Genomic DNA, 12608 nt, shown 5'->3' with positions numbered 1-12608 from the left:
ACCCAGGTGCCCTCAGGTTTGATTTCTTTTTTTTTTTTTTTTTTTTTTTTTTTTTTTTTTAATTTTATTTATTTATTTGAGAGAGAGAATGAGATAGAGAGCATGAGAGGGGGGAGGGTCAGAGAGAGAAGCAGACTCCCCGCTGAGCAGGGAGCCCGACGTGGGACTCGATCCCGGGACTCCAGGATCATGACCTGAGCCGAAGGCAGTCGCCTAACCAACTGAGCCACCCAGGCACCCTCAGGTTTGATTTCTAACATTACTGATGTTCATAGAAAATTTTCAAATTATTGTGTGATTTTTTTCTCTCACACTCTCACTTTGAAGCAGTACTTAAAACCTACATAAATTCCATTTTTACTCATCCTTGACTTTTTATATTAGTCATTTTCTGTGATTTTTTTTTCCTCTCTGGAAATGGCCTTTATTACTCACTGGCTGCACCTAAATGGGAAAGACTTGGGTGGGACTCCCGAGGAAACTGTCACAGCTCTAGCCCTGCAGGTGTTGGAGATTTGACCACTTCGCTGAAAAGTTGTCTGAAAATGAAAATTTCATACACACATGCAAATTTGGAAATACGATATTTTTCCATGGTCCAAAAAATCGAGAGGATATAGGAAAATCTCTGCCTTGTGGCTCACTGAATATAGCAAACGGTGGTGATGGTGAGAACTGGCATGTGTGGGCCAGGCTTTGAGCTAGATACTTGAAATGGAATATATTATTAAATCCTCGAAGCAGTCCCATGAGGCAGGGATAATTGTTAGGTCCACTTTGCGGATGAGGAAACAGAGGAACAGTCTTTGCCCAGGGTCATGGCAGCGGGGTGGACACACCCCGAGGTAGTCCGCTATGCACAACCATAGGGAGTTTGCGGGAGTTGAAACTCCTAGTCTCCACTCCTGCAACTTTTCTCTCTCTCTGACTCCTGCTTAGTATCTGAGTCTGAACTTCTCCAGATCTTCACCAAAATGCTTTTCTTTGCTTTCCTGATCTCTGAATTCTTCCAGACTGGCCTGCCCAGGGCTCCTGGAACTCCAGTCGGCCCCTCCAGAAAGGTGAATCTTCATTTCCTCCTTTCCTTCCTAAATAATAAGGACCACTCCATTCCTCCCAGCTTCCTTTCCGTTATCCTTCCTCTCCTTCCCCCTCCTTCTGTAAGGAGAATAAGGAAAAGGGAAAAAATATATCCATTGGTTAGTAAGAATTTCCCACTATGCTGCATATCAAACTGGCCTGCCTCATTTCTCATTCCCTGGATTTTTTTTTTTTTCTAGAAAACACCATACTTTTTAAAGCTTCAGAGAGGGATGATTGTAAAAAAGGTTATAGACTAAAAGTCAGACCACCGGTGTTTTAATCCTGTGTTGGTTGATTGACTTGCCTCACGAGCAAGTCTTAATCTCTCTAAATGTTATCTTTCTTAACTACAGAACAAAGAAAAGCGAGCCTAGATTATCTGTTATATTTTGTGCATCTGAGTAACTACCCTCTCTCCAGTATCATAGGGAGTCTTGAGCACAACTTCCACTAGGAACTAGTTGGGATCACTCTTTACCACTTTTATCATTTTATCTCAGAGGTGAAGGCAGTTAAGAGTTTAGGTTTCTTTTGTAACTCTTTCTCCATTTCTTGGGGGTTCTTTATGTCGAGGCACTGTTCTAGGCTGCAGGGATACTGTGGGGAGCACATCGAAGGTTCCATCAGACTGCTGTCATGAGACCTACATTTTGCACAGGGAGTCGGACCATAGGGAGTAATTTTAAGAAGGTCATTTGAGAAGAGAGAACAGTATCAATTAAATAAAGCAGCGCAATGTCCTAGAGAGGAGCATGCGTGACACCGGGTTGTGAAAGGGGTCAGGGAGGATGACCTAAAGCTCGTCCAAGACAGCCTCTCCAAAGAGGGGACATTAGAAGTGACGAGAATAAGGCAGCCGGGCAAGTGCCAGGGGTTTTGATGTGCTGTTGCAAGAAAGCATGCGGTGTCCTTATTATTTAGTGAAGAAAATAAACAATGGTACCTCTAATTACTTTGGGATTGCGTCACTTGTCACATGCAGATACGTAAATAGACTGATTTCCAAGCTAAACAGAAACATTCAGTAACTGCAAAAGCCGTTTATTATGAGTATTCCAACACCTTGACCAATATTCCTATTTTATCGGGAGACAAGTCAGCCATGTAACATGAAGACGGTTGTTCTTTCCTGATGGCAGCTAGTTAATTATTGGCAGGCATTCCAGCTCTCAAAACAGAAGGTGGTATGTACGGAAGTGAAGGATTGTGATTGAGCAGATAGGTCAATAAGGATTCCATGTCCCTTGTAAGAAAATTACATTTGATCTCCCTAGACTTTGACTGACTGCCTCATAATTGGTAACAAAAACCTGCACGCTGTTTGTGGAGGTGCTGGGTTAGCACGGACTAGTTAGTCTCTTCGCAACTGGCCGCGCTTTCTTTAGAAACCATGATGTCATAGCAACCGTGGCAGAAGAGCACACTCTGAAAGTCTCAAAATTATGCCACTGAGATACATCAATATGAGGGAAACAATTAGGTCACATACTTTAAAAAAAATTTTTTTTTTGCATTCTCCCTATTTTGCAATAGGATGTAAAACTGCATGCATTTGTTTTCCTGGCTGGGTTTTCCTTTAATAATTACATGCTACTTAAAAAACCCTTCATTTTAAGCATTTGCCTACAGTTAATTGTGATCCTCTCCCTTAACTACTGATCAGCTTCTTTAAATAATATTTCTTTCAAAGGAGAAAATTCTCTTGGCTACTTTTGTCAGCCGTGGAGTTCGGCCAGAGTTGGGGGCCAACATCCCATTCTTCTGCCACTGTGGGGCTGGCGGCAGGGTCATAGTTGTTTTGGATGTAGTCAGAAATTGATCAATTTAACGAACACACTCGACTTCTTGGATCATTACTTTTGTTGAAAAATTGGCTGGAACGAGAGTCAGGAATCCTGTCACAGCATTCCAAATCTGGCTGTGACAACCAGTAGACCCGTTTATCATCCCGGCCAGCGCCCTATCCCCACGCACCTGTGTAGACTCACAGGCAGCTGACAAGGCTCACACATGCGCCCCCCGTGCACGCTGCCTGAGCACCTCTCCTGACCACTTGCAGCGAGTCTGCTGCCAGTATGTCTTCCTTGGTGTGACAAACCTCGCCGAGACATATGAAAAGTCATGCTGGTGGGAATGGTTGTAATCACTGTTAACAAACAAGGTTCTGATTGCCAATATTACCATCTGTTCCATCGGGTTCCACATATTACCCTGTATGTGGGCTCTGTTAAACAGATTTCTGTACTGCCCAAGGTCACCCTTGATTCATGTAACCAGCCTTTGCAGATGGGGTAAATGTGAACCTCCGAAGTGCAACAAAGGTTTTCTGAGAAGTACCAAATAAGTGTCATCTGATGACGCGGCCCAAATAGAGTCGACCGTGTCTGCAAAGACAAAATAGAGACATCCTTTGGTATATAAAGGACATATCCCTAAGACGTGGTCTAAAGTGCAAGATGTCATTCCCTAAACTCTGTATAAAAATTGCTTCACTAAATAAATAGGGAAGTGTTGGGGATGGGGAGAGCAGCTGTAAGTGCTACAAGCAGAGATCTCAATTGTGTTGGGCCCTATGCCTTCTTGCAAATGTAAAGCTCAACTGGGTATTTTTCCCTCACCCTCTCTCGACTCCTACTGAGGTTTTCTTCATCACTCCCCTTAAGTGGAGTCAAGTCAATTTAAATATATTGATCTTCTCAGCACCGGGGATATGAATGAGACTCAAGCCCTGCCTCTAAGAAGTGGGGACCAGGTGTAGACATAGCAAAAAGAAGGTGTGAGTAAAAAGGAGAGGTGGGGATGGACAAGAATGACCGCACAGGAAGGGGCAGTTGAGCGGCTTTTGAAGGGTGAGCTACAGTTCCCTGGGGAAAGGGGTGTGGACAGGTAGGGCCAGGACTTTTGGGCAGAGAAAACATGAATGCAAAGACACACTCACATGAAATCACACAGTATTTTCAGCGAGCCGTAAACAGACACTATGTGTGCACAGTCATTGTATTTTTCCTTAACCACGTTCTTAGTGCCCCTGCTGTAAGTGCTTTTTCATTGTGGGTCTCAGGGATTTAACCAAAAAGCTTTGTGGTAAACTCCTTTCCACAACAAGCTTCTATAACATAATATTTCAAGATTGCTGCCATTCTGTGTGACCATTTGTGCTAAAACATCATTTAAAAAAATGTATATATGTTTAGCAAACAAATGATCTTGAGTTCATGGGGAAAAGAGACCTGGTATCTAGTTTGAGGGTCAAGATATGCTTCCTTGAGGAAGAGGCATTTGTGCTGAGCTTGGCAAGGTGAATGGGAATTATCCGGGGGAAGAGTTCATCAGGAAGTAAGAACGGCAGGCATATGGGAATACCCAGAGGTAAGCCAGAGCCTGACCTGTTGCAGGTCGCAGAGAGGCCCAGAACACAAAGCCACAGGGAGAGGTGAGGGGCGTGTGCTGGTGGGGGAGGCAGGTGGGCTCGTGCAGGGCCTTGGAGGCCATATGGTAAATTTAGGGCTTCACCCTGAGCGATGGGAAACCAGAAACATTTTAAGGAGGGGAGAAATCTGATGATGTGTATGATGTATATAATTATAATAATCTGATTATTATTTTAAAAGATCACATTAGCTAAAAGTTGGAGAAAGAATCGGTGTGGGGGGAGGAGAGACCTGTTAGAAGAGTACATCAATTCACAAGGGATTAATGAACTGGATTAGATCGGAGAGATGGAGCTGGAGACGAGAGAGATTGGAGAAATAGGGAAGCGGAAAAGAGTTAGGACTTGGTAATAAATTGGATACACATGACGTGCCGAACTTCACTTCTGTTTACATATATCAAATGATATAAACAGATGTTTTTATACTTTACCATATTTGGGTTTTAGTTAGTTTTTTGAACTCTTACTTGATTAAACTCCAACTGATGGAGGTTCACGATAGTAAGAATCAAAATATTTTCAGATTATCATGATGACATATGGCCCTATAATTCTGGATTTTGTAACAAAGCAGTTTGACTTCTGTCCCGTTCATTTGGATAATGCCATACTATCTAGGAAACGGAAATGTGTTTTTAAAATATGACAGGCTCCAGCCTGTGTACATATCAGATACAGGGAAAAATAAAACAGAATGTCTTGGGTTTGAAACACAAAATTAATGCAGTTCTTTTTTTAAAAAAAAATGTAAATTCTGTGCTCTATTTCTAGAATGAAATTAGATTTTCTTAGGTAAGAATAATAGCTTGATTTTTTTTCCACCATAATAACTTAATCTTGGTTATGCTTTTCACACCTAACTAGACTGCACACAGCACATTATGGGCAGGTATGTACACACAGTGCAAATCGTTCTCCCAGCTGCACACGTACGATTTGTCTTTTGGTGCTGGCGGTTATGTTCAATTTAGTAAAAGCTATATTCCACTGTGTACTAGCATCTTCGGTTCCTTAACCAGCTAGGATTTTATGTACTTCTCTTTACTGGTTCATAAAAAGCACAGAAAAGAGCAGAAGGCTGAGATAGAAATGAATCAGAGCAAAATATGCCTTTGTCCAGGAGAGAGGAGGACGCAAACCCAAGCACCAAAGCTGTGAGCAGAGGCGCATCTGATGAAAATTTGGTATCTCGCAGCCCCCCCCTTTTTTTTTAATAAATAAGATAAACTGAAATGACAAAGTGGGATCCTATGTATTCACTTAAATTTTCCAGAAAACCCCTGAAACATACAAAAGACACAGACCTGGAGAATGTACTAGTATGCACTTACCTATAATACTTGTAGTTTCTGTCACGGTTACAATGAAACACCTCCACTGTGTTCTCCTCCCTGATTCTCCAGGATGTTTTGAAAGGTGAACCTTGTCAAAGGAAAAATCACTAAGTGACAAAAGGCATCGTGCCTTCTAACTGAGGAATGTTTGCAATGATTACAAACTACAGAGTATTTTGGTTGAAGGGACCAACAATTGCGTTCAGTGCCTGAAAAATAAGTCAAAGAAATAAAATTATTTTTGAGCAGGTTTACGTCTCATATTAATCAGAAAATATGCATAATTTAAAATTCTTGCTGGCAGTTTTAAAAAATTCAATATTTCCACTCTAAGTAAAAATATGAGAAGTTTCTGAGAAACTAATATACTAGAGCCTCCAAATTTTTCCTTATTCATACGATCAAATGACCACCGTTTGATTAATGGTAGGAGAGAATTAAAAGTAAAAGTAAAATTATCTTAAGAGTGTTTATTTTGTCCTCTAGGAAAGGAGAGCAAGTTCTGGCCCTCCAGCTATCATAGTGAGATGCAGGCCCTTCTTACCAGTATTTTTATAGAAACAAATTTTGCTTATGTGTCATCTAATTTTAAAGGGATGCCTTCCTAGGAAAGGAATGGAAGACACCACAAGAAGGATTAAATATATACCAAGGGCTAGGGTATGGGAAGATATGGAACCAAAGTCTGATTTTGCCTTCATATCAATACAGTGTGTTTTCTGGGCGGATTTATTCAAAACAGGGTGGGAGGTGCCTTCAGGGTTAACACCAACGGAGCCCAGCGTTCCCCAGAGCGGCCGCCTTCATCATTTCATTCCTTCCCAGCTGCTGTTGTTCAGTCCACTTCAGAGCTACTCTGAGTGACAATCACAGCTTCCTTTCTCCTCCGGGATGCTTCATTTACATTGTGCCCTCTCTCGGACAGTTGTGATAACCTCTGTTTTTGAGATTGTCACTTCTCCTTCACAATCAGCAAATTTAAGTGACTATCAAATTAAATTTAATTATCAGAATATTCATCAGAATACAAGGTGATGGGCTGAATCATATAGTCTCACTTGTTGTTTTCAGTTTTGGTTCTTAATATGATCTTAAGTGGAAAAAAATGTGTCAGATATAAACCTTAAAGGGATGTTCATATTATTGGAGTCTAAGGTATGTTTTTTTATTGTCTTGATTACCTCTATTCCCATGATGATATAAATGGGTTTTTAACACAGAGTTTGGGGTCTTCCTTTGAAACTAAGATGCTCTGTATAATCTTATGGCTTGGAACATCTCTTATTTGAAAGAATTCCAAATATTAAAGAACATAATTAAATCATCTTCCTCTTGTTAAAATGATACCCTTTTTTATTTTCACTACCTTATGGCTTTTTAAGTGATTAGAAAGCAAGGACTATAGAAAGTATGGCATTCTTTTTTTTTTTAAGATTTTATTTATTTATTTGACAGAGACAGATACAGCGAGAGAGGGAACACAAGTGGGGGAGGGAGGTGGGAGAGGGAGAAGCAGGCCTCCCGCAGAGCAGGGAGCCCGATGCGGGGCTCGATCCCCCAGGACCCTGGGATCATGACCTGAGCCGAAGGCAGACGCTGAACGACTGAGCCACCCAGGCGCCCCAGTATGGCGTTCTTAAAAAGAGGTGTAGGCTTATTACTTGTGAGACTATTAATATATTTTATGGATAATCGTGGTCTTTTTATAGCAGAAATAGGAAATTTAACAACTGAATATGCCTACATTACTAAAACTAGTTATTATGTCAATATTAGGACTTTGATCTTTGATGTTTAATTTGTAAAAGCAGCATTTATCTCCAAAATGTTTTGCTGGCTTCAAATGTGTTAACCTCTGCCTACAATTAACAACCTCCTTTAAAGATGGGGAGGATGAGCTAAAGAGTTTTAACTTAAACCAGGAGCATCTCCCACTCACTCATTTCCCCTATTTAAAGTCTTGTTTTCCTGAGCCACTTGGGTGGCTCAGTTGGGTTAAACATCTGACTTTTGATTTTGGCTCAGGGCCTGAGCTCAGGGTTGTGAGATCGAGCCCCAGGTCAGGCTCCATGCCCAGATTAAGATTAAGGTTCTCTCTCTCTCCCTCTCTTAAAAAATAAATAAATAAGCTAAAATAAAATAAAAATAAAGCTTTGTTTTCCTACTGGTTGAGAATATCTTAATCCGCTTTCTTTGAATAGAATTCCTGTCTTGTAAGTACCACTGAGTTAAAAAAAAAAAATGAGCAGCTGTAGGAGAGTTTCTAAGAAGAAGTCATGCATTTTTCTATAACTACAAGCTGTAGCAGTAAGAAAAGGGTTATTTAAATTCATTCCTTTTTTTTAAAAGATTATTTATTTATTTATTTGAGAGAGAGAGAATGAGAGACAGAGAGCACGAGAGGGAAGAGGGCAGAGGGAGAAGCAGACCCCCCGCTGAGCAGGGAGCCTGATGCGGGACTCGATCCCGGGACTCCAGGATCATGACCTGAGCCGAAGGCAGTCGCTTAACCAACTGAGCCACCCAGGCGCCCTAAATTCATTCTTAACTGACATTTTCCCAGACTCCACTTAAATCACTAGCACATCAAGTCTGGGTTCATTGCATTGTAAATTAATTTCTTTCTAAAACCGTATTTATGTACTCATTTGTTTAATAAGCTCCATTGTATACTCCAAAGACAATTTCTTGAACTCGGATGAATGACATTCATTTCTCCTCCATTTACCCAGTGCTGCTGCTGAAGCTGATGGTATTGATCCATTAATAAACATGCTGTCCAGTAAACGAGATGGAGCCATTTCCAACGCTGCTACAGTATTAGCGAACATGGCAATGCAGGAGCCCCTGCGTGTGAGCATACAGAACCACGATGTCATGCACGCCCTCATCAGCCCACTCCGTTCTGCAAACACGATCGTGCAGAGCAAAGCGGCTCTCGTGGTGGCTGCAACCGCATGCGATGTTGAGGCCCGGACAGAGGTGAGAGCTTTAATAACGTCTGTTCTCTCATTTTTCTGGTCCCTACCTCTGGGTGGATTAATTTGAAACATTTTCAAGTGTTTGAACCTACCCATCATTTAGAGCCTTCGAATTCGGTGCAACACTTCAGCCATGGACTCTGGGTGATAATAATGTGTCAGTGTATGTTCATCAGTTGTAACAAATGTACCAATCCAGCAACGGATGTTGATAATGGGAAAGCTGCTCGTGTGTGGGGGCAGGGAGTAGGGGAAATCTCTGTACCTGCTGCTCAGTTTTGCTGTGAACCTAAAACTACTCTAAAAAATTGGTGCAACATTTGGAAAAGAAATTGGCATTACCTAGCAAAGAAGAGCATGTCCTATAATCCGGTATAATCCAGCAGTCATGTTTCTAAGTTATACAGCTAAAACGGTCTCTTGCCTCTGTGCACCAGATGCATTGTTTATAATATCTAAACAACTGGAAACACACCAATTGCCTAGTTTTTTAAGAGAGTGGGTAAATAAATTTGTGGTATATTCATAAAATGGAGTTTCACATCCGTGAAAATGAATGAACTATAGCTACAGACATCAATAGAGATGAATCTCAAGCCATGCTGAGCAAAATCAAATTGCAGAAGAATACAACTTCTGATTCTGTTTATGTAGCACTCGAAAGTATACAAATCTAAGCAATATATTGTTTAGATAAACATACATGTACGTTGCAACTATAAAGGCAAAGGTAGAGAATGATTAACCGCAAATTCAAGAAATCCTCTTGAGGGATCAAGGGAGTGGATGTAACTGAGAGGAAAAAACAGGGGTTCAAGGTCATTTAAATTTGTCATTTCTTAAGCTGAGCGGTAGACAAACAGGCGTGCCTTTACTACAGTGCGTTACATTATACACATGGGTTCCACATACTCCTGTGTTCCTTGTATATTTCAAAGTTTTAAAACATAGAATTGCATTTTTTTTACAAGTGTATCATATAAAAGTGTCTTTGGTTCTATTCAAAAAGGTAATGTAAACCTACAAACATCCTTTTTTCTCTTGCTTTTGTCATATTTACTTGTCACACAGCACTCTCCAAACAGCCTAGGGCTTTGTTCCTCTCCCTCCAATATAAATAACAATAGCTAACACTTACTGAGCACTTACTAGGCAGTGAGCACTGTGCTAAGCACTCGACAAGCTTTTAAGCGTCACTCCCTGCTGAGTGAGGAGCCCAACAGGGGGCTCGATCCCACCACCCAAGACATCACGACCTGAGCTGAAACCAAGAGCTGGACGCCCAAGTGGCTGAGCCGCCCAGGCGCCCCAAGACTACTAGATGTTTATTTACCATCTACTCTGTGTCAGGGACTATGCTAGGCTTCGGCAACACAGCGATCAAAGCGTTTTGGTCCTACCTCAATGCAGTCTGCAGAATAGTCCGTCTCTTTCCAGGAATATTGCAGCTGAGTCTCCTGCTCTCCCTACGCCTGCCACCCCTGCTTCCCACACTGCCTCCAGACTGATCTTTCAAATATATGACCCTCATCATGTCACTGCAAGTCCCCAGTGGCGTGCCATTGCCCCAGAGGAAAAGTTGAGCAGCTTAGCGTGATGCGCATGGGCTCCCAATGACCCACACCTACCCACCTGTGCCTGAAGCCTCTTCCCAGGCCTAACTCCATTCTCCAGAAATACGATACCATTTGTAATTCTGTCCATACGCTCTGTTCTCTTATTTATATGTCTTTGATTTCTCCGCTTGGAAAACTATTCTCACTTTTGTCCACCTGATAAAATCACACTTCTCCTTCAAAACCCATGTCAGCCATTCTGTCTTCCATGAGGCCTTTCTTCAGCCCTCAAGCTAGGGAGCATCCTCCTCTATGCTTCCCTTACACCCTATGCATGCTTCCCTTGTCTTCTGCTTTGCATATATGGTTCTTGTATGAAAGACTATAAGCCCCTTGAAGCTTTAGGGAAAGGACCTGAGAGTTTTTCTTCCCTGTGTCCATGCCATTAATAGATACCTGGCACAGAGTGCATACTTAATAAACAGTCATTAAATGAATAGGTAAATGAGTGAGGGAATTAATAAATGAATTAGATCTTTTCCAAAAGAACACATGGAGTTAGACTACCTTGTATTATACTCAGAAATAAAGATGTTCAGAAATTTGACTTGCTAAAGCCTAAGATGCTTCAAGTAAACTTTCTAAAGCTGTAATGTTACAAGTACTAAAGTGTGATCCCTGAGAAGAAAATGTCACTGGACATTGATGGAAAACCACTGAATCTGAATCAAGTGGATCATACCCCATAAGGGCTCTTGTCTTCAGATACTACACATAGAAACTGGTAAAATATTCTTTTTTTGTCCTCTAGGTTCAGATGATAGAATATTGCATTTCAGGCAGTATGACAAGGGCTCTATCAAATCTTTTTTTTTTTTTTCCGGATTGGAATAATTTTATCCATGAATAATTACCTTTATTACTTGAATTTCCTTTAACAATGTAATTAATGTAGTTCTGTCCAATTCTCTTCTTATTCTTTTTTATCTCTTCCTCACTCCTTGGAGAATTGAAGAGAAGACGCTGTGCAGCGTTAACAAAAACTGGTCTTCTTCTAGGGCATTGCTATGGTACTGCTTTGGCCACACTGATGATTTGGTGGCGGTGACATGGGTAGCATGTCACTGTATCAATTCCTCCTGCCCAGCCTTGGGGACCGGATTCATTCCCTATTACTGCTGTAACAAATGACCACAACACTGTGGCTTAAAGTAATAGAAATCTGTTATTGTATAGTATAGGAGGTCAGAAGTCTGAAAACAGGTCTTATGGGTTAAAATCAAGGTGTTGGCAGAGCTATGTTCCTTTGGGAGACTTTGAGGGAAAATCTGCCCTTTCTAGCTTTTACCATCCACCTCCATCCCTTCTGTGGCCCCTTCCTCCATCTTCAAAGGGTATTACTCCAATCTCTGCTTCTACACGACTCCTTTCTCGGCTCCAGGCACCCATATCTCCATCTTATAAGGACCCTTATAACTAAATTGGGCCCACCTGATTACCTGGGACAATCTCCCCATCTCAAACTTACTAACATGTCACATGTGCAAAAGCCCTTCCAGGGAAAAGGACACCTTTGGGGGACCATCGTTCTGTCTACCATAGGGCCAAATGAACAGTCAGTGTTGATGAGCAGAATGAATGAACACAGGGAGCAAGAGGACAGGTTCTCAGTCTCCCTCCCATGCAAAATCACAGTGACCTCCATGCAAAATCACAGTGACCTCCCTCGGTTATTTGCCTGTGGCCTCCTCTTGACCTTGAACAGAAATCTGGGCTCCCGTCTTTAAGGTTTTGTAATAGACTGCTTCCCCCTAGATGTAATAAATTTAAATATCCTAAAGTGTTCTTACATAGTTAAAATCGTTTAACAATGAAATGAGATTTAAAAAAAAAAAATCAGCATTTATATTCTGTACTCCCAATGCATAAACTTTTGGTTTCCACGTTCAGTTAAGAAATTCAGGCGGCCTGGAGCCGCTGGTGGAGCTCCTGCGCTCTAAGAATGCAGAAGTGAGAAGGCACGCCAGCTGGGCGGTGATGGTCTGCGCCAACGATGAGCTGATGGCTGTTGAATTATGCAGGCTTGGGTGAGTGGAGCTGCCTGGAGTCTCCGGCTCAGATGAAGAGCAGAAGATGAAGGAGCGCACTCTTTGGGCCCAAGGAAGGTCAGGCAGAGTCCACACTCCCGCTCGCAGGCTGCCAAGCCCTCGGGACCTGTGAC

General features: G+C 41.8%; 1 protein-coding gene across 1 annotated transcript in view; it reads left to right on the top strand.

Moving 5' to 3' along the window:
* ARMC3 (armadillo repeat containing 3) overlaps positions 1–12608 on the top strand; it is a 92882-nt gene that overhangs the window by 53712 nt on the left and 26562 nt on the right. The window contains exons 11-12 of the mRNA XM_064591974.1: positions 8583–8832; positions 12338–12474. Coding sequence (XP_064448044.1) covers positions 8583–8832; positions 12338–12474 — 387 coding nt within the window. The remainder of the gene's footprint in view (positions 1–8582; positions 8833–12337; positions 12475–12608) is intronic.

The sequence above is a fragment of the Mirounga angustirostris genome, unplaced genomic scaffold (assembly GCF_029215605.1).
Source record: "Mirounga angustirostris isolate CCGP_5_RB_7025 unplaced genomic scaffold, mMirAng1.0.hap1 SCAF_5, whole genome shotgun sequence".
NCBI classification, from domain to species: Eukaryota; Metazoa; Chordata; class Mammalia; order Carnivora; family Phocidae; genus Mirounga; species Mirounga angustirostris.
Note: the sequence above shows the minus strand (reverse complement) of the source record. Positions and strands in the feature narration are given on the sequence as shown.